Source organism: Phoca vitulina, unplaced genomic scaffold (assembly GCF_004348235.1).
Source record: "Phoca vitulina isolate PV1807 unplaced genomic scaffold, GSC_HSeal_1.0 scaffold14, whole genome shotgun sequence".
Classification (NCBI taxonomy): domain Eukaryota; kingdom Metazoa; phylum Chordata; class Mammalia; order Carnivora; family Phocidae; genus Phoca; species Phoca vitulina.
Window position 1 is genome coordinate 36,228,659 of NW_022589717.1, and position 23,139 is coordinate 36,251,797.

Sequence of the window (23,139 nt, forward strand, 5' to 3'; positions counted from 1 at the left end):
GATACATGAACAAGTGACATTAGAAGTAGCCCTGATGGCTTTTTAAGGTTGTAACGTTGGGTTGTCCATTTTCATCTTGTATTTCCATGATAGCAGTATTCTTAAAATTTTTCTCACCTGAAAATTTACATAATATGATAAATGTCAGATATGATCAAACATATTGTTTCATCCTGTAAAATCTTCACTAGTGAATGTAAAATCCAGTCAAATTAACTTATTTCTCAAAAGAAAACCCTGTGAAGAATTTTTGAGTGGGTGTCTGAAAGGTGATAGGTCTAAATTGTATTTTTTAAAAAGTATTTCAACTTTACATAGATATAATTAAACAGAAGGTTGTTGGTTTGCCACACATGATGACACTTCTCTGGGAATGTATTCCATTGCCCAATATTTTCACTTAATTTGTCTTATATCTAAATTCTTATTATCGGACCCAAATTTGTTTCTCCTTCATGGTTTTCCTATGTCTATCAATGATGTCTTATATGAGACTGCTCATGTTTGCCTCTTTTTATTATGTCTCATATTTATTCAGTTGCATTTCATGTCTGGTTCCTTAATATGCCGTTTCATAATATATGCTTTTGATTTAATTGTCTTGTATTAAGACCTTTTCTCATTCCAACGCCCTGCCTCACTATTGCTTCACTTTTGTCCCTGCTTATAACAAATCTACTATTTGATGTTAGAGTTTTTTTGTTTGCTTGTTTGTTTTTGTTTTTGTGCAGTTACCTCATAATTTCATCCTGGCGTTTCTTTTCTTCTTCTCTTTTTTTTTTTAAGATTTTATTTAAGACACAGAGAGAGAAAGAGTACAAGTGGGGGAGAGGCAGAGGAAGGGGCAGAGGGAGAGAGAGAAGCAGAATCCCTGCTGAATAGGGAGCCCAAGGCAGGGCTTGATCCCAGGACCCTGAGATCATGACCTGAGCCGATCAGATCCTTACTAACTGAGCCACCCAGGTGCCCCATCGTGGTTTTTCTAAACTTTCAGTTTTTACACATACCCACATTATTGATGAGATCATTATTTGCAATACAATTTATAGTTTATATAAGAAGACAAACAAAATGCCTTTCCTTGATTGATCTCACTTTACTTGTCCTCTACCCTGTCAGATCAACTTTCAAAATAATGCAGGACACCAGACTATGTTGGAAGCACTGGGAGGAAAGACAAAACAAAACATCAGTATGCACGTTAAAACATTGACTGGACTCTCAAGGGTTAAAATTTAAGAGGTTTATTCTCCTTTTATCAAGCAGTGTTTACAGACAGAGCATCCACATGGTGTAAGCTACCAAAGAAGGATGTATGAGACGGACTTACATTAAATCATTAGACATTTTATATGGTTCATGTTCACAAGGGAGAAAATTGCTAAAAAGGAAAGCAGATAAGTAGAAACATAAGCTGATTTTTGTTGTTTATTAAATCTACCTCCCATAATGTTTCCTTAAGCTAAGAAGAAATCTACTGTATCACACGGCTCAGGATGCTATATATACATAAGATATTACACGCTATAAAATTTCAGGTTTCTAAGCGGCTTTATACAATTTAAACTTGAGTAAAATTTGTATTTAAAAAAGACCTTATTGGATCACCTTCAGTAAACGGAGGTCATTTCAACAGCCCATTAGCATTTTTAGCAACAATTAAAAAAAAATAAGTAAAAAGATTCTCCAAACATGTAAGCTATTAGTTTAAGCTTAGATAATTATCTGCTTATTTCAATAAATCAACTCTCTAGTTTTAATCCAATTCTACTAGCCTTTTATTTGCCCTTTAAAAAAAAAAGAAGCAGTAATTTTTACTTCTATACAGTGTCTCAAATAAGAGAATTAGTTAGGTTTCAAACCACAGCACACAGTTAATGAGAGGGTCAGTTAAGGATTATGCAGGAGTTAAGCAGAAGTCATTTAGGAAAGTTCTTAAGAAATGAAGTTCTTTGATGTGTTATATTTAAATTGCCAAGGCAAGAATAAAGTATGTCTTTACTCACCACGGTGGAGTTATCCCTTATTCCCAGTTTCTGCTACTAATTCTCCTAAACCACTAATACTCATCAGTTCTCTAGCCAGTATTTTCTCTCTGGTGTTAATTTCCCTATATGTGGTTTACACTAAGTAGACACAAACGATATTTCTTTTTTAAAACTGGAAGTTCCTGCTGATTCAACACTGGACTACATGAAAAGAAAGAGATCTGTTCTGCTAATAATAAACATTTGTAAGCAGTTGACATCCGAGACAAACTTGCATTAAAAATACAATGCACTCCAATGATTAAAAGCAAAATGCGTAGAAAATACACTGCAAACATTTTTCCGTAATTCTTTTCCTCCCTTCCTCCCCATTTTCCATAGCATGCTGCAGACCACACAGTTAAGTATCAAACAGAGCTTGTCACCTGTGTACAACCTAAGGCCAACTTATGCCTTCAAATGACATTTCGTTGAGGTTTAAACCAATGCTAAAGACAGGATTTGGTGCAAGAGATGTTAAACTTTTCTAATGACAAAAGATTTAGAGTTATGAGGGTGCTCAATATGCAGCGTTTCGCGTACCTTTTCCTCTTGTGACATTCCCTTCAAGGCACAAAAGATTATAAACAGTGGATGGGACAGAATATTTTGAAGTAAGAATTTTAAAGTTCCACAATACTTTTTTATTTCTAGTTTAAGCACACCAAAAGACAGAGGAAAAAATAAGAGATAAGCCAACCCCAAAATGAAATGGTGCTTAAAGTCATCTGAAATTCCCTGCAGTTATTTTTTATGTATTTAAATTTCTATTTTATTGGCTTAAAATGTAATTATAGATTTGATTCCTGTGATTGATGTAGTTTATTAATTAATGTTGTGTTAAATATTTCTAATCAACCAATATTACTAATTGTGTGCATCTTTGCAAAAAAAAAAAATCTATTTTATCTGGGCCAACCAAATAACTTACGCTTGACTAGGGTATAATCTTGAAAAGTTAAGCTGTAAATTTAAACGATGGATTAAGTGCAATGTACTGGAAAACTCTTCATTCAATAATTATCTAATAGGGCTCCTAGGCATCCCCAACCCAAATGACTGTATTTCCTTTCTCAACTTCAGTGATCTCACAGTTTAACTTATTGAGTCGTCCATCTAGTATAAAGAGAGAATCCTTGGAAGGTGTCATCAGGTATTGACCAAACAAGCCACTGTCCTGGATTTGCCTGTTCTTCTGGTTCCAAGGCCATTCTTCTGCCTTGAGTGGTTCCTTAAGACTCTTTATCATCTTAACCTTCCCAGAGGAGAGCTCCACAAAGAGCACATCAGTCTGTGTGCTTGAGCTACCATAGATGTTGTATTGGTGGGCTTCAGTAAAGGATGGCTGAAATGCCAGATCAGATATGTGCAGATTTGTGTGAATATCAAAAGCCTCCTGGATTTCTCCTCGGATGGTAATGTACTGGACCCTTACAAGGCCTTTCACATCATTAATGCTGACAAGATAGTGCCCATCTGGAGAGACATATGGAGTGCCTGTCACATCACTATTGAATCCAATGACCGAGTCGGTTACACCATCCACCATGAGCTGTGGTGGAATTGCCCCAGTGCTGTCAGGTTTGCAGCCAATAAAGTAGTATCCTCCCAAGTGTGTATATGCCAATGACTGAGGAATGCACTTATAGTCCATCAAGTTAATCGTCTTGATGTATGACATGGTTTCAAGATCAATTTTTTGTAGCGCAGCTTCATCTTTATGAAGAATAAATCCAAACCTGAAAAGATGAAAACCAAAGTTAGACAGGAAACTACAGAGTGGTTCCCATATGAAAATGTATTGTGGGCAGGTGGGAAGGGCCGTCACTGGTCTAGGCCCTAATTGTCAGGCTATGCTGCGATTTGTGTCACCATCACTTTGGATTAAACTTTAAATTGTGCTCCTCTCTCCTCCTTTCTCCTCCTTTCTCTAGGTCATTCTTACATTACAGCCAAACAATTGTAACTCATGGTATAGAAAACAAAATAATTCAAAGCAATACATCTAGTTAATTGGAACAACAGATTTACTTTTACCATACATAAAAATGTAAACATTATTTTGTGTGTCTCGAACCCTTCTGATATTGAATAAGCTTGGTTTACTGTTACTAAAGTCAACAACAACAACAACAACAAAAAGACTTGAAATATATATCTATTTTACTCACTTCATTTACTTCTTATTTTGTCTTATGACCATCAGAAAAGTCTGACACTCATTGCTACTTAGACAATTAACCACATCTTTCTCATTTTAATCTGCCTTATAGGACTACCTTAATAAATGCAGTTGTTTCTTTCTTTTTGTTTTTTTGTTTGTTTTGGGTTTTTTTGGTATGGAACTATTAAACTTCTATTTATTAGATTTTAAGATTACCTTGATTAACTACTTTTATGACTTTAACACTTATTTTATTACAAGTTTGAAATACAGGTTACATTTTTCAACCTTGCCATGCTTGTATTATCATTTTTAGTGCATTATATTGGTTATCTTATATTGAACAATGATGAACCTTAAAGATTTATGATTTTTTCTGTTAAAGTTATTTTAAAAGTAAATATTTCATATTTGTTTTGGTCGTCTCTTTAATTACTTCTGTGCTTTTCAAAGCATTTGTCCCGAATACTAGCTGCAAATTATTGTAAGTCCCTGTGACAAGTATAAATATATTTAGAAACTATGACTTATAACACCAGTGGGCTCTTAGCAAATATAAGTAAATTAGATAAGATAAAATGAGATGGAAACTAGTATACAAAATTATATCCAAAATGGATACTGGCCAATAAAATTTTGAAGGACTCTTACTTTTGTTTTTGTTAATAATATCGATTAAAACACATCCTAGTGTTTTCGAAAGCTCCATAAATATATATTAAAAAAACAGGGGTCTATTGTTATATTGAATGTGCTCATAAATGAAAAAAAAATAAAAATAAGATGACTTGTGGCACAGTAAAACAAACAAAAACTCTAAAGATAGCCAATTATGTTATTGTCACCTGTGCAATTCATTTTCAATATGTTAATTCTTACACAAAATTTTATTTATGTAAAAAATGACCATTTCCACACATAATATATAAATATAGTGCATTCAGGGTAACAGCTCCTTAAAAATAATATATGCTATAAGCATATAGCAAGCCCAAAAAATAAACTCATCTTTAATATTATAGAAAAGATAAGATGAATGTTCTCAAAAAATCAGTCTTTGTGTTGTAATTGTGGAAGGCAGCAGGTGCATCAGCACAAATATTTTACTGAAATAGATGTAAAGTTGTAACTTCTTCTATGTTATTATATTACATATAGTTGGGAAACCGTGTTATAATTTTAGCTATCTTTGAACATTTGTGAAGAGACTATTTGTTGTATTTAGAGAGATTACATCTATACAAAAGAAAAACTACAATGTATACCTACTCTTTTAAAAAGAATTAAATATTTATTGAATAACTAATGAATACGAGGCACTGGGAATATATTGTAGATCAACATAACTCTCCCTGCTTTCAATGAGTCTAGGAATTTTAGTAATAAAAATGGAAAACTTAGTGATTAATGCTTAATTATAGCATCCTGCTATACTATTACTTAATTTAGTAATCGTTGCTTTTTCTATTTACATGAGATGGAATAAAGTAATCATTTTGAAAATAATATTTCTGGTGTATTTCAGAATGACATTCTCCATTTCTGGCTTATTTCCTCGGTTTTTCTCTTTTCCTTGGTCTTTAATACCTGTGTTTGTGTCATTTCAGTAAACACAGCTCCCATCATACCTATTTAGGATAAAATTTTCGTTTTGATTATAATAGTATGAAGAAACATTCATACTATTAAAAATCACTTCTAAGTGTTTCTATTAAAATATTAATGCCTAGCATAGGTTTTAAATACTATCTGAATATTAAAGAATACAAAAAAAAAAAAAAGCCCTCAAACCAAAAACTGAGTCCCATTATTTTTTGTCAACTTCAAAAATATCGTAAAATCCTAAATATCACTATCCACTCTCATACTTGTCTTAATAAATAATTAACTCTAATTACTATAAAGGGATATTTTTCCATTAATGGACAATCATTAAAGATATGTAAGGGTGTATATGATTGTATCTGGTATTATTTATGAAATTTTGAATAATGATGGAAGATACTGTCTTTTTTATGTTATGCATTATACATGTTCCCAGAGACAAAAGCAGAAATATGCACATTTAATAAAAGCAATAAGCCAATCAAGTTTTGGCATTTTGGCTCCTCTCTTAACCTTGAGTCTTCCAGTCCCTTTGGGCAATGTTTTTTGAATGCTAATGAAGAAGAATGTGACAAGCTCTAAATACTCATGAACTATTTTAACTCTAATACCAAAGAATGCACTCAAGTTTTCTGTGATACAATCCAGCCTCTTTTGAAGGTAATTAAAATTTTAAGAAAGGGTCTGGTTAAAAATGCAAAAGCTCCATGTGGGGCGATAAAATCACATCTATTTTGGCATCCATGCTGCGTGCTCCTTTAGGACTAGAGATCTAGCTACATAAGCAGATGCACGAGAATGCCTTCAATTTTTCACTACTGATTTATTGGGTAGAAGTAGTGTCTCTAATTCAAAATTTCCCCCAGTACAGATTGATATTCAAAAATCTCCCACTGTTCATTAGTCTGTGATTAATATTTACGAGGCTCTCAACTTTCATGCCTGCTTAGTATAATAAAATCCTGCCCTGGACTAGGCCTAACATAGTTTGTCTAATATTTGTCAGAATATGTATAGGAAGTTGCAGACTATAAGAGATGAGAGTTAAAACTTACTCTTGGAATCACTTCTTTTACTAGGAAATTAATAAGCTAGGAAAGTGCGACCTCTCCATATGGTATTGTGTGGATTTGTTGCTGGATTTGGTGAGGAGAATCAGAGCAATGTTTTCCATTCACAAATTATTTTATTTTTCTGAAGTGTAATCGATCTAGTTCATTATGGAAGTTTTTAAGACGTTCAACTTTAATTACTGCTTTTGTACTTTAAGCAGTACAAAGTCAGGTCCTGAAGTGATTCACACAAGAGAACTTGTTTATGAAGTAAAGGTTTTCAACCCAGGCTGATTTAGTTTCATGATCCCGTTTTTCGATATAATAGGTGACCTTATGTAAAGTCCTTGACTTCCATGAGTTTCAATTCCTTTGTTAGAAGGAAGAGGACAGAAGTACTACCTTGCTTGGAGGATAGAAGTTAAATGTGTGTTTGTTACCAGGCAAACAGTAAATTCTCAATAAACAGAACTTGCTTATGCTTTATACCTGAAGGAACATCATTTTCCCATTATGAATCCAATATGGTATTTCCTACGGGACAGCAGATTATTACAATTCGTAAATGGGAAGAACAAAAACAAATTATCAATTTTTCTGTATAGCCACTATTCCCAGTTTTTTAAATAAGCACATCATGTTACTCAAATGTGGCAGGACTCTTCCCCTTGTGAATGCAGCAGATATCACACTTGTAATAGAAATTCACATTTTTATTTTGCTTTCACTTCTGCCATCAGGATCTATGGGGGGTACACCCCTTACCCAATCACCAAATCTCTCACATTGTTAGGAATGAAGGCAGTCTAGCTCACTCCATCTTCTTTAGAGGTGTTGCTTCAGTTCTCACTGAGGGCATGGGGCAGTGAGCCATGGTGTGCTGGGTGATTTGGACCTCTGCACAGATGATGGGATTTGAAATAGATACCTGTCTTACTCAAGAATTTTCACTAAAAGTAACAGAAAATTTTGAGGCAGACTTTAGGACATGGATATCTAAAGACATGGAGAATTGCAGTCAGAGTTATATCATGGTGATTCAAGAGACTTGCAAAGGAAGTTATTTGGCAGAGAGGGGGAAAGAACAGGTATTTAGAGAGAAACATGGTTGAAATACCATGAAGTCTAATAAAGAGCTGTGCAAAGACCTCCATAACCCACAAGACAAGGCTACATTTCTTGCATCTGACTAATGATTGATTTCCCCATATCTCTTGCTCAGTTCCCAAATAGGTCTGGTCACAGAGATTCTTACAGAGCAATTCCCCAGTTATTGTCACCCCATAGCATCTGCCATGCTATTCCACCCAGATTCTGCTTTCTGAGATGCTACTGAAGGAATCCCATAATGGCAATTAATAACCTCTATTAATTTGCCATGGTCAGTGCCAAGAGTGTTAATACTCCAAAGCTGGGAATGAAAGAACCTCATAACATTTGCAGAATAACAATTATTTTATCTCCTGAGTCTTAATATAGTACCACCCTTCCCCAGAGTCCTCATAGATTCTCACCTGAACAGCTCTCTTTACTGATGACTTTCAGTATTTAACCACTGAGATCAACCCCCATACTACCAGCTGGGAAGTGTCCCTGATGCTCCCTCTCCATCCCTACATGATCTCTTTGCTCATACCCTATCTTCTACACCTCCCCAAATTTTAAAACAGGCATTTCGTGTATATCAGTGGATGCAAGTGGGAAGTAGTAAGTGCAGACTGGGTGTATTTGCCGTCAGATGCTCTACCACTGAGCTACTCCCCCGCAGATTGGGTGTGTTTGAACATGGGATTAGTCAGACACTCTATCCTGTAATAAAAACAACATTGCTGCAATTGGAGGGGGAGATGAACCATGAGAGACTATGGACTCTGAGAAACAAACTGAGTTCTAGAGGGGAGGGGGTGGGGGGATGGGTTAGCCTGGTGATGGGTATTAAAGAGGGCACGTACTGAATGGAGCACTGGGTGTTATACGCAAACAATGAATCATGGAACACTACATCAAAAACTAATGATGTAATGTATGGTGATTAACATAACATAATAAAAAATAAATTAAAAAATAAAACAAAAGCATTTTCCAAAACTTTTGTGATGTCTCAATAATAGAAACTACATTTTTTGAAATAAAATTCCAGAACAGAATAACTTCAACAGCCCTAGGGATTAGTTGTATTGGGATTTTACTTGTGAAAATCAACATCCAAAACTTATGATCAAGTACTTAGTGCTTCATAATAATAGTGGGCAAGATTATTAAGACCTTGTTTTTCTAACTGGATTATAAGTATTTTGTTTTTCCAATTGGAAGGTAAGAGATGCCTAACAGAAAAGAAACTTAAATTATAACCTCCTCGCCATATAATTAATATATAAACTCACACATAGAATGTGCTGTTGAAATGACATCTTGCATTGTGTTACGGCTGACAGAGGGTTTTCATGGACGCAAAGCATAAATCTGACACAAGCCATCATTTACTAGTTTATGAATTCCTTTATAGTTAGTTGTTCTCTATTATCCCAGACTGACCCTTGTAAGAAAAGATTGAATGCTGTTCCTACACAAGTATCAGAGGATTTAGTTTTTATCTGAACTTCACATAAATAGCTCAGTAAAACATACCTGTTCATAAACAGTGATCACATTCGTATTCAGGAGATGGGAGGCACAGAGAAATAAAATTGACACATTTAGTAAAGATTTACAACCAGAGCAAGGACAGTTTCTGAATAGACCTAATGCTTAGATGTGTTTGAGAGATGATACTACTTTGAAGTTTTCTGTTTTCAAAACGTAGTTTGGAAAAGCTAAAATGAGCCACAGGATGCCTCCTACCTGTCTTTTATAAGTATATTACAGAAATTCTATATTAAAGATTTTAACATTACTTCCCCTACTTTCAGTTTTAGAAATTTTTTTCTTTAAAAGGTAGAATGTGTTTCTGAATACTAAATTTTCTGTTTTCCTCCTTCTCTGGTATCCTATTGTTCGGATCTGTAGGCTGTTTGATTCTTCTAGGCGAAATTGAAACATAAATGCATAATTTCATTATAGGATATTCGGGATATCTAATTGCTTGACAGAATTAATACAGTATTAAAGGTATACCACTTCTAGTGGCCAGGACATACAGAAAAAAAAAGTATTTATTGAGAATTCTGTGCACACCATATATACTGCAGACCATATTTCAAAAACCAAAGTCCTCCACCTCTTTTTGAAGAGCTTAAGAGCTTAGGAGAAAAAAAAAAAAAAAACCTGACAACTATGCTTTCAGATGGCATTTTAAAAGATTGGTTGCTCTTCTTAACTTGGTTTTGGAAAAACACATGAAAATCTGAAAATAGGAACCTCTTAGATCTTACCCATTTTTTCTGATTTGGGTGTGTTTTATGCAGGAGTTGACAAATGGAGCAGGGATGACATCGTGGAAATGGAGATAGTAATTAGAAGAATGGGAAATAATTTGTGAGCGAGCGCAGGGGTAGAAATACAAAAGGAAGGTAAAACAAAGCAAGAACAAAATCTGTGAATCAAAAAATACACTACAAAATGTCCATCGCATACCTGCAAGACAGAAATGATGGGTGAAAAAAAAAAAATTCAATAAGGAACTAGGTCTGTCATGAGTTGGGTTCTAGACACCGTGTGACCAGATTCAGTATTATTCACAAGCTGCTATGTTCAGTACACTTTGTACAACCTTATGAAGGAAATAGAGAGGAAATGCATGGCTCCTATCCTTAATGTAATTATAGTCAAGCAGTGGGGTGCTTACAATTGGATACCCTGACTTCCAAAAAGTGTTTAGGGAGCCTCCTCAAAGATGAGAGAAGGGATGGGTGTAGCTATGTCCCTGTTTCAGCTACTAATTTACATTTCGGTTATGCTAGGCTTTCATGTGAAGAGAGAGTTTATATTAGTCTGGATCCCAGAAGGAAAGGAATAAATTCCAATTAGAGTAAGTCAAGGAGGGTGCAATAAAGACTGTTTACAGTGAAACAGAAATTGGTCACAAGGGATAGTGCAGTAATATGGGGAGAGTATCAACAAGGCTGTTGTCACTGCTCTATCTGGGTAGGAGGGACTTATGTGGAGGGTGTGTCTTGTGATGTTCTGTCACCTATGATCTAAAGAAACAGCTGGTCACCTACAAAACAGCAGACGTAGGGGAGAGGGGGGCATTGAGGGTGGGAAGGTGGGGGGGGATTATACACTCTGGTCTCATGCTTCTTCTTCGTGCAATCTCCCGTCAGGTTTTCACCGGCCTAACCAACCAGAAGCCATATTAGCCAGCCTTCTGGGATAGAAAGCAGGGAGAGAAGGGTGGAGTGTATACCTGGGGCTAGAAATGCCAGACAGCATCCACAGATTTCCTTGGCCAAAGAGTCTTGAAAAACTGAATTCTAGTGAATATACAGAGCTACATGGAGTGAGGGTTGTGACATTTATGTTTAGTTCCTAACTGGGATCATTTGACAATTGATAAAGAAAAATTGTGTAACTTTCCAAGCTGGGAGAAGGCATTCTTGATTTTTTTCCCCCTGAAATAAATGCCTCTTTTGATAGCATTTTCTCACTTCTCGTAAAGTTTTAGAAACTGTCTCTTACCTTTACTTACTGATAAAATATTTTTAATAATTGCTATGTACTAAATGTTTGTGCCCCCCCCCCCACCAAATTCATGTGTTGAAGTTCTAATCCCCATTATGATGGTGTTTGGAGGTGGGGCCTTTGGGAAGAAATTAGGTTATGAAGGTGAGCCTTCATGGATTAGATTAGTGCCCTTAAAAGAAGAGACATAAGAGAGATGATCTCTCTCTCTCTCTCTCTCTGCCATGTGAGGACAGAGCAAGATGATGTCAGTCTGCAAACTAGAAAGAGGGCTCTCTCCAGAACCTAAACATGTTGACATCCTGATCTCTGACTTCCTAGCTTCCAGAAGTGTGATAAATACATTTCTGTTGTTTAAACCATCCTGTCTGTGATATTTTGTTAAAGCACCCCGAACTGACTAAAACATCATTGGTACTAGAAGTGAGGTGCTGCTACAACAAATTTCTAAAAGTGTGGATGAGGCTTTGGAACTGGGTAAGGCACAGAGGCTTGAGGCGTTTTGAGGTGCGTGCTAGAAAAATTCATTATTGCTGGGTTAGGACCAATAAAGGCCATCCTGGTGAGAGCTCAGAAATGAAAGAGGAGAGCTGGAGAGGAAGCCTTTATCTTCTTAGAGAATACATAAATAATCATGAACAGAATGTAGAAATATGGCTGGTAAAGGCCATTTTGATGAGGTCTCAGAGGGGGATATATTATTAGAAACTGGAGGAAAGACATTTCCTTACTATAAAGCAACAGAGAATTTAGTTAAACTGTGTTAGTGTTCTAGTGTTTTGTGGAAAGTAGAACTTGAGAATGATGAAATTGGATATTCAGCTGAGAAGATTTATAAGGAAAGTGTTGAAGAAGTGATTTGGTTCTTCCTGATCATTTATGGTAAAATGGAAGCAGAAAGAAATAGATTGAAGGAGGAATTGTTAAACAAAAAGACCCAGAACATAAAGATTTGGAAAAATCTTGGCCTGTCTATAATACAAAAGAAAAAAAAAAAAAATGGGAACGCATATTCAGAAAAGAGCATTAACGGTGTGGAAGACCAGCCGTGTGATAAGGATATTAGCATGTTGTGAACCACAGAACTAATCAGCTACCCAGCAGGGAGATTGCCAGTTTGAACTGAAGGAGATGGAGACAGGCTGAAATGAAGGAAGGTTGTCGGACCTCTTGAATTTTATAGGACAAGACTACACAGCTCTTTATCTGTGAACGTGCATTATTCTTCAAGATAAAGGAAAAATGACTCCAAAGGTGATTCAGGATCATTAGGGTGACTGTCTCAGTTTGAAAAGGGCCGGGACATCACCCAGAACCTTGGAAATGAAACCCTCACTGTGCAGAGCTGCGGGGGCAGGACCACCACTGCAGTGGGGCCAGAAGTCAGAACATTAAGTCAATGAGGATTATTCTCAAGCCTTAACGTCTCATGGAGTTTGCTTTGCTAGACTTTAGACTTGTTTGGGACTCATCACCACTGCCTCCTCTCTTACTTCTCCCTTTTGAAATAGAATGTGTATCCTCTGCCTGACCCACCATTTTATTTTGGAAGCACATAACATATTTGATTTCATAAGTTCACAGCTAGAGAGGAATTTTGCCTCAGTGTGAATCAAACCTGAGTCTTTCCCATATCTAATTTAGATGACATTTAGGTAAGACTTTGGACTTTAAACTTTAGAATTGATGCTGGAACAAGTTAAGACCTTTGGGACTACTGGGATAAAATGAATGCTTTTTTCATGTAAGAAAGCTATGAATTTTGAGGGACCAGGGGTGGAATCCTATGACTGAATCGTGTCTCCCCCACACCTCAAATTCTTATGTTGAAGGCCTAATTCCCAATGTGATGTTATTTGGAGGTGGAAATTTGGGAAGGAAATTAGATCATGAGGGTAGAGCCCTTCTGAATGGGAATGGTGCCCTTGAAAGAAGAGACGCGAAGATACGAACTCTCTCTCTCTTTCTCTCTCTGCCACGGGAGGACACAGCTTAAGGCAGCTATCAGGCATAAACCAGGAAAAGGGCTCTCACCAGAACCCAAACATGTTGGTACCCTGTTCTCTGACTTCCCAACCTCTAGAACTGTGAGAAACTTCTGTTGTTTAAACCACCCAGTCCATGGTCTTTTGTTAATAAGACTGTTGAATCACAGACCTGTACCTCTGAAACAAATAATACATAATATGTTAAAAAAAAAAAAAAGACAGTAGGAAGAGAGAAATGAAGGGGGGGAAATCGGAGGGGGAGACCAACCATGAGAGACTATGGACTCTGAGAAACAAACTGAGGGTTCTAGAGGGCGGGGGGGTGGGGGGATGGGTTAGCCTGGTGATGGGTATTAAAGAGGGCACATACTGCATGGAGCACTGGGTGTTATACGCAAACAATGAATCATGAAACACTACATCAAAAACTAATGATGTATGGTGATTAACATAACATAATAAAAAAAATTAGCAAAACTAAGTTAGAAACATGTGGTAAAAGTTATGCACATGATTAATACCAGTAGTTATTTTATTATTTTCCCATTACTTTTACATTTTCTTCAGGTAAGAGCAAAGCTGCATAATTGTTACTTAACAGACTAGGGGTTTGTAATATACCTTTAGAAATTTATCTGGATTTGGTAACTTTCTTTTACTTTTATTAATCTGTGTGTGTTCTCAGGTATGCAAGAGTAAGGGAAAGGGAAGGATTTTATTTTGTTTTGTTTGCATTTTTCATTCCTACAAATGACAATATGGTATATATCTCATATTGTGTCTTTTTTTCTTTCAACACTACATTTTAAAGATATTATTCATGTTGCTCTGTGCATATTTACTATACTGCTTTATAGCCATTCATTGAAAATCTATAGTATGATCTGCCATATTTTACTTAATCACCTCCTTAATATGTGTACTCATGTGGCTTCATTAAGCTGGTGGGTTTGTTGGTGGCTGAGTTCAGCAAGGAAGCCTGGGATGGGTGAGCCTTTCTCTCTCCATGTGGTTTTCTCTCCTCAAGGACGCTCACAAGACTTCCTTCAAAGGTGACTGCAACGTTCTAATAGGGAATGCTCTTGTCAAGTCTCTGCTTGACTCATGTTTGCTTATGTTCCATGGACATAAAGAAATCACATGCCCATGGTCAGAGTGCAAGGGGACTACCCAAAGCATTGGTACTGGGAGACAGGATTCATTGGAGATCATTATTATAACAATCTATCATATAAGGTAATGGTTCAATTGTTTTTATTATTATTATTCTTAAGATAGGTAACTATTAGCACCTATTTTATTGGAGAGTACATCATTCCCCACTGACTTGGAATGTCACTTGGTATTTAGTCTATGCCCAAATGTTCTTTTTTTTTTTTTTAAAGATTTTATTTAATTATTTGACAGAGAGAGACACAGCGAGAGAGGGAACACAAGCAGGGGGGAGTGGGAGAGGGAGAAGCAGGCTTCCCGTGGGGCAGGGAGCCCGATGCAGGGCTCCATCCCAGGACCCTGGAAACATGACCTGAGCCGAAGGCAGCCGCTTAAGGACTGAGCCACCCAGGCGCCCCTATGCCCGAATGTTCTATTTCTTTCATCAGTCTTTTTCTTTCCTCACAGATACATTTTGCACTATTTTATTCATTGAGCCTATATAATATGTATAAATATCCAGGAGAATGAATCTAACAATTTTTTTCTCAAAATTTATTGGCTATTGTTTTGTGTGTATAGTGTTCTGTAAACTTTTCAGTTTATCAAGTTAGAACACAATTAGTACTTTTATCTCACATTTTAGAATCAGCTTACCTAATTTTAAAATATTGATACATTTGAGGGGGCTTATTATATTTATATATTAAATAAGTTTTAATATTTTAAAAATAATATGATATATATGTGTACTTATTTGATTCATTTTTAACTGCTTTACCAAGAAAAATTAATTTCTTCTTGGGTATATTCATAGATATTTTACCTTTTACTTGCTAATATTAATGGATTCTTTTTTCCATTATATCTTCCGATTGTTTTTTGTTAGCATGTTTAAAGTTATTAATTTCTGAATATTGCTTTTGTGTCCCTTAACATTTTGAATTATTTTATTTTCCTGATAGGTTTTTAGCCGATATTCTAGTGTTATTTATATTCAATCATATCATTTTTAGAGATGTATAATTCACCTCCCCTTTGCAATTTCTAACCCACTTGTCTTCATATTTATTATTGCAGTGGCTAGTATGTCCCTCTTATTTTTAAAATACACATTTCAAAACTGGCTTGATCTAGTGGTGTTTCAACAATAGATAAAAATATTGGTGGAATAAAATAAAAATCTCAGAAGCTGACTCATGTGATATGTGAAAGTTAAAAATATAATAAAGATAGTTTTTCAAATCTGTAGAGAAGATATAAGCTATATAATATTTTGAGGTAGTCAGCTATCTCATAAGAAAAATGTATGTATAACTCATTTTTTACACAAAATAATATGTAGAGAGATGAAAGCGTTGAAATTATGATAATATAATAATATTAAAAGATCAGTATTAAACAACAGTATTATAACAGCATTAAAAGCATCAAATACTTAAATATTGAAGATGATACCTTTTTAAGCAAGATCCCACATTCTAGAAGTCTAGAAGTGAAGCTTGATAAAGGTGATTACATTTTTAAAATGAACGAACAATGGTTAATGCATTCTATAAAATGAGCAAAATATAACAGAAAAAGTCAATATTCTGACTGTATAATGAATTACTAAAATCAGAAAAAGCAAAATATTAAAAAGAAAAAATAACAAGCAAATAGCTATTCCTCACATGAGGGGAGGATTAATGGCCTTTTACATCAAAACATTCAAAACTTCATAAACAATTAGGTGAATTAAGTTAAAACCAAAAAGAACATGATATCTGTTTTTACCACTCTGTTGGTAACAACAATAAAGTGTGTTTAAATCCAAAACTGGTAAAGATGTGATCAAATTTGTTCTCTCACATACTATTGGTGGAAGCATAGTTATTTTAGGCTTTTTGGAGAGTCATTTGATATTACCTCTTAAAATATGACTCTGCTTTAATAAAGCAATGACGCCTCTCAGCATCTCCTCTTAATAAATGCTCATAAATGACCACAAAGTAGCATGCTCAAGGATATTCACTGCAGCACTAGTTGCAATAAGGAAATTCAGAAATAATTTAAATGTCAAACAGTAGACGAATGCTTAAATACACTATGAAGCATCCACCAAATGAAATCTCATACTGCAGCTATAAAAATGATAGGTTATTAGTAATGACATAGTGGTATCTCCAAAACAGTTAATTTTTAAAGAAGTACCTACCAGATTTAAAAGAATACTATATATTTTAATGCATTTATATGCAATTGCTAGAAGAAATGGACTGGAAGGTTATTCAACAATATGTCTAGTCTTCTAAAAAGAAAAGTGCTGGGTGCTTATAAAAGGAGACTTGTACTTATTACTATATTAAATTTCTTTATGGTTTCAATACAGCATATATGCATCAAAATATATACAGAAAACATGCAGCCCCATTATTTTTCAACTAAATAAAATTAGAGCAGTGAGACATCATGTTCATTTCACAAATTAGGAATATATAATGTTAAAGTGTTCAATGAAATTGCCACTAATATTGTTATTAACAGTGTAACTTGCATGTAGAAAATAATTAATAATTAGAATCAAGGATCTTTCACATATTTCTACACTTTTTAGCAATAATTCACTTTCCAATTGACTATCCTGAGAGAATAATAATAATGAATAAATCTTTATGTATAAATATATTCACAATATTATGTATAATAAGAAAGATATGTAAACAACCCAAAAGCCCGTACATAAGTGAATATGTAAATGGTGATGCAGACACTTAATGAAATAGAATACACATGTTCAAGATATAAAACACTAATTTAGGATTAATATCTATTCAGTAAAAGTTATATGAAAAGAGCACAATATTATATGAATGCTACGATTAAACCATTAAAATAAAATAAACAAAGCCCATGAATGCACTGAAGATAACATGCCCAAGTTTAGAAACTGGATTAAACTCATTTTTTTTAAGTTTGCAATCTTTGTTCAATGAGCATAGTCTATTTTTGTAATAAGAAATATATATTTCTATATATTAATAGAAATAAAACAATATGTATGAAGTCTGGATAAAAAGCTCAGGTAGTCCTCATGATAATTGCTCATTATTTCATTCTTGAATATGCATTTACTAAGTGTCTAAACAAAGTACAGACCACAAACTCACCATTATATATAGTTAATTAATCCTCAACAAAAGAGGCAAGAATATCCAATGGGAAAAAGAGAGTTTCTTCAACAAATGGTGTTGGGAAGATTGGACAGCTATATGCAAAAGAATGAAACGGACCACTTTCTTACACCATACACAGAAATAAACACAAAATGCACTAAGGACATGAATGTGAGCCCTAAAACTATAGAAATCCTAGAAGAGAGCACAGGCAGTAATTTCTCTGACATAGGCCATAGCAATATCTTTCTAGATATGTCTCTTGAGGCAAGAGAAACAAAAGCAAAAATAAACTTTTGTGACTGCGTCAAAATAGAAAGCTTCTGTACAGCAAAGGCAACAACCAACAAAACTAAAAGACAACCTACTGAATGGGACAAGATGTTTGCAAATGACATATCTGGTAAAAGATTAGTATCCAAAACATATAAAGAACTTATACAACTCAAGAGCAAAAAAACAAATAATCCAATTAAAAATGGGCAGAAGATATGAACAGACATCTCTCCAAAGAAGACATCCAGATAGCCAACAGACACATGAAAAGATGTTCAACATCACTTGTCATCATCAAGGAAGTGCAAATCAAAACTACAATGAGATATCAACTCACACCTGTCAGAATGGCTAAAATCTCAAGAAACAACAAGTGTTGGTGAGGATATGGAGAAAAGGAACCCTCTTACTCTGTTGATAGGAATGCAAACTGGGGCAGTCACTGTGGAAGATAGTATGGAGGTTCCTCACAAAGTTAAAAATAGAACTACACTACAGTTCAGTAATTGCCCTACCAGGAATTTACCCAAAGAATACATAAAACATGAATTTGAAGGGATATATGCACTCCTGTGTTTATTGAAGTATTATGTACAATAACCAAACTATGGAAGCAACACAAGTGTCCATCAATAGATGAGTGGATAAAGAAGATGGGGTATATATACAATGGAATATGATTCAGACATAAAAAAGAATGAAATCTTGCCATTTGCAACAACATGAATAGATCTAGAGAGTATAAGGCTATACAAAGTCAGTCAGAGAAAGACAAATACAATTTCACTTATATGTGGAATTTAAGAAACAAAACAAATGAACAAAGAAAAAAAAAGAGAGAGACAAACCAAAAAATGGACTCTTAACTACAGAGAACAAACAGATGGTTACCAGAGGGGATGTGGGTGGGGGATGGGTGAAATAGGTGATGAGGATTAAGAGTACACTAATCTTGGTGAGTGCTGAGTAATACATGGAACTGTTGGATTACTCTATTGTACACTTGAAACTGATATAACACTGTATGTCAACTACACTAGAATTAAAATAATAATAGACTGTGCTTCATGCTTCACTAAAAATTCATCTATGTAAAGACTTATCTGCAAAGAAATACAGACATACTGAAACAAATTCTGAAAATACCAGAGTATGTTTTGATGTTAAATTAAATGAAAAACATGTTCAAATGCAAAGAATACCTGTACTGAATCACACAGGAGATAATGGAACAATAAATTCATAGTATAAATAATGACATAGTAGCTGAATATCAGAAGATCAATGGGAGATGTTATGATCTATAATAATAACAAAGAATTTGCATGGTAGAATGAAACTAAAAGTTTGTCTGAAGAAAATGCTTGTAGCTGTGATCTTAACAGAAGATAAAGCAGAAAACAATTGAATGGAAAAATTGGAAACAGGAAAGCATTCTCCTCTCAAGACATCATTCCACAGTGTTAATCAGGGGTTATTTTTTATATTTCTCTAAACTATTCTGTCTTTGAAAATCTACTCTGAAATTCAACCTGGCATAACTATATGTTTTTTACAACTTCTATATTCAAAATAGTACCTTTGATAATTATCTTTAGTTTCATTTCAATAATACCAGAAGGTTTTTCATTTTTAAATCTATTATATGTAATTTGGTGACCGAACATCAGAATTTTAAAACTGAATGTGATTTTATTGCAAATCTCTGAAAAGACATATTTATTTCAGAGATTGAACCAAGCATACATACTAGAGAAGTGAGGACAAACAGGTCTGAAGTAGTTGAATTTGTATAACTCCTTCATCAATTCTGCCTGAAAATTCAATCTTATTAACTTTAGCAGCCTTTCTCTGATGACTTCTTTTAATTGGCACAATGATGCTACAGAGAAACATGTAGTGAAGTTTTATGAGGAAGAAAGTAGAAATAGAAAAACCACAGTGTGCCTGATACTTATGTTGTAAGTCTGCCCCAAAACTATAATTTTGTTGGTTTTATTTCCATGTGTACAATGGTGATTATGCTAGTTACTTCCCAGAATACTAAAAGAATAAATTAGTTGTAAGAATATCAGTGTTTTAAGTCATGAAATTCCTACGCAGGAGGCAATGTACATATAACTAGAATGTTGCTGCCTTTTAGAAAACTTAACTAATGCCAATTAATTTAGAGTTCAATAATGACATATATTTTTTCTGATTTTACTACATTGTATTTCAATTTATTATAATTTTGATTTTCTCTTACTTTTCAATCAATCATAGGATTTTCAAAAGTAACTTTTTCATATCTCTATATAACCATCAGTCAATTAAAAGTAGGTAAAAAGCACAAAGGAGCTATTCCTGAAAGGAGCTGGGTATAGCTAACATTTCTGATGACAGCCTGACAGAAAGGGAAGTGAAACACACACAACACAATATTTCAACAAAAACAAAAAATTTAGGACATTTTGGGCAAAATGATCAATGTATTTTAGAAGCATTTCAAATGAAAATTATTGTTTTAAACAATAGCCTGAATTATCACTAATAATCTGTATTACTGATAATATAATTATTTGGCTCTTAGACTGACTCCTCCCTTGAAGAATCTACATAGCTGAGATTTACGCTATAGCACTTAAAATATCAGGAACTGAGCAATACATTTGGAGACAATGTCACATTGTGTTTGTTGTTTTCTGAATGTATTCCTAGCATCTATGGATTATTTAATTTCTTTTGTTTTGAGCGATAGATTTAGTAAGATTTGTTTCTGTGAAGAAAAGATTGGGAGCTCTGTTTGGCTCTATTCCTAGCATCTTTTTCTCCTTGTGTTGGGTTTGTGTATACTGCACACTCCCCCTTTTATGTTAGATTCTTGGACTGAGCCTAATCTGATATTTGCTTCTTAACAGTCAATATCTCCTTTAGAGACTTCTGATGATGTAGAATCAAATCCCCCTTATGCCATCCAATACACCATTTTAGGTACAAAATCAAAATCATAATTTGTACTTCCCAGGAGTATTAATAATTAACAAATGTAAATGACAATCAAAATATTGAATCAATGTGACAACAGCTCTAAACGCTTCAACATCATAAAAAGTACTATTGTTAATTCTTTCTATAGAATTTCCTGGTTTTTGAGCTTGATGAGAAGTAGGTTTTCTTGCTGTTTTCACAAAACTAACACAATTTATTTTTGTATGAAAAACAAGAAGAAATCTTGAGAAGTCAACAAATTTGAGGAAGTTTTTAAAAATTTAAAGACCTACTAATTATTGCAGAATATATGATCTAGTTTACTGACTCTGAAATGTATCAGAAGTGGATTATTTTCTTGCATTTTTTTACAGTATCTTATCTGAAATTTTTTATTTCAAAGAAAGATCTCAAAATGATAACCAAACATTGCACTTTAAGAACTAAAAAAGAAAGACCAAACTAAATCTAAAACCAACAGAAGGAAATAATAACAATGAGAGGTGGAGATATAGAGAATATGAAAACAACATTCTATTGTTCAACAAAATAATATTTAACAATAAAAAAGTTGATTCTTTGAAAAGTATAAAAAGTGACAAATATTTTAGTAAACTGACAGAAAAGAATCAGAATCTAAATCAGTAATGAAAGTGGGATGTTACTACTGACATTACAGGACTAAAAATGATTAAAAGAGAATACTATGAACAATTATAAGTCAACAAATTAGATAACATAGATAAAGTAGATAACATGGATAAATTCCCAAAAAAACACAAGCCTCCAAAACTCACCCGGGTACCCTGGTCAAATATGAAAGGAAGAAAGAGAAAGAAAGAAAGAAAGGAAGGAAGGAAAGAAGGAAGGAAGGAAGGAAGGAAGGAAGGAAGGAAGGAAGGAAGGAAGAAAAACTGAAAGGAAGAAAGAGAAAGAAAGAAAGAAAAAAAGAAAGAAAGAAAGAAAGAAAGAAAGAAAGAAAGAAAGAAAGAAAGAAAGAAAGAAAGGAAGGAAGAAAGAAAGGAAGGAAGGAAGGAAGAAAGAAAGAAAGAAAGAAAGAAAGAAAGAAGAAAGGAAGAAAGGAAGAAGAAAGAAAGAAAGAAGAAAGAAAGAAAGAAAGAAAAAAGAAAGAAAGAAAGAAAGAAAGAAAGAAAGAAAGAAAGAAAGAAAGGAAAAGAAAAAGAAAAGAAAGAAAGAGGGAGGGAGGAAGGAAAGAAGGAAGGGAGAAAGGGAAATGGAGGGAGGGAGGGGAGGGAGAAGAAGGGAAGGAAGGAGGGAGGGCAGGAAGAAAATTACAAACCAATATCTCTTTAAGTATAGATGGAAAAATCCTCAATGAAATACTACCAAACCAAATCCAGAAGCATAGTAAAAGGACTATACCCCATGAGCAGGTGAGATTAATCTCAAGAATGAAAGTGTAGTTCATTATGAAAAACTCATTCAATATAATTATCTACATTAATGGAATAAAGGAGGTCATGGTCATCAAAATTGATACAGAAAAAAAAAAAAACATTTCATAAAATCCAACACTCTTTCATGATAAAAACACTTAGAAAATTAGGAAGAGAAAGGAATCTTTTTAATTTGATAAAGGACGTTTATGAAAAACCAGCAGCTAACATCATACTCATTGTCAACAAAAACCTTCTGTCTAAGATCAGGGACAAAACAAGGATGTCTACTTTTTTTAAGATTTATTTTATTAGAAAGAGAGAGAGGGCTGGGAGGGGCAGAGGGAGAGAATCTTCAAGCAGGCTCCCCACTGAACGTAGAGCCCAATATGGGGCTCAATCTCACTACCCATGAGATCATGACCTGAGCCAAAACCAAGAGCCAGAGGCTTAACTAAAGAGCCACCCAGGGGCCCCAAGGATGCCTACTTTTATCACTTCTATTCAACATTATACTGGAATTTCTAGCCAGAACAATTAGGCATTCTTTAAAAAAAATGAAAGGCATTCAGATTGAAAAAGAAGTAAAACTATCTTAATTCAAAGATGACTTGATATTATACATAAAAAATCCTAAAGAATACACACATGTACACACACACACACACACACACTATTAATACTAATAAAAAAAAATTCAGCAAAGTTGCAGGATACAAGATCAAAATTCAAA

The 23,139-nt window shown here is 34.3% G+C and overlaps 1 protein-coding gene across 4 annotated transcripts in view; it reads right to left on the reverse strand.

Annotated features, from left to right (window-relative positions):
- Positions 1 to 931: 931 nt before the first annotated feature.
- Positions 932 to 23,139, reverse strand: part of FSTL5 (follistatin like 5) — a 726,034-nt gene continuing 703,826 nt past the window's right edge. For 3 of the 4 annotated variants that reach the window (XM_032413108.1, XM_032413107.1, XM_032413106.1), the window contains one exon: positions 933 to 3,766. In XM_032413108.1, coding sequence (XP_032268999.1) covers positions 3,064 to 3,766 — 703 coding nt within the window. In that variant the 3' untranslated portion in view covers positions 933 to 3,063. Of the gene's footprint in view, positions 3,767 to 23,139 lie in introns of all 4 variants that reach the window. The other variant, XM_032413109.1, reaches the window with a different exon arrangement.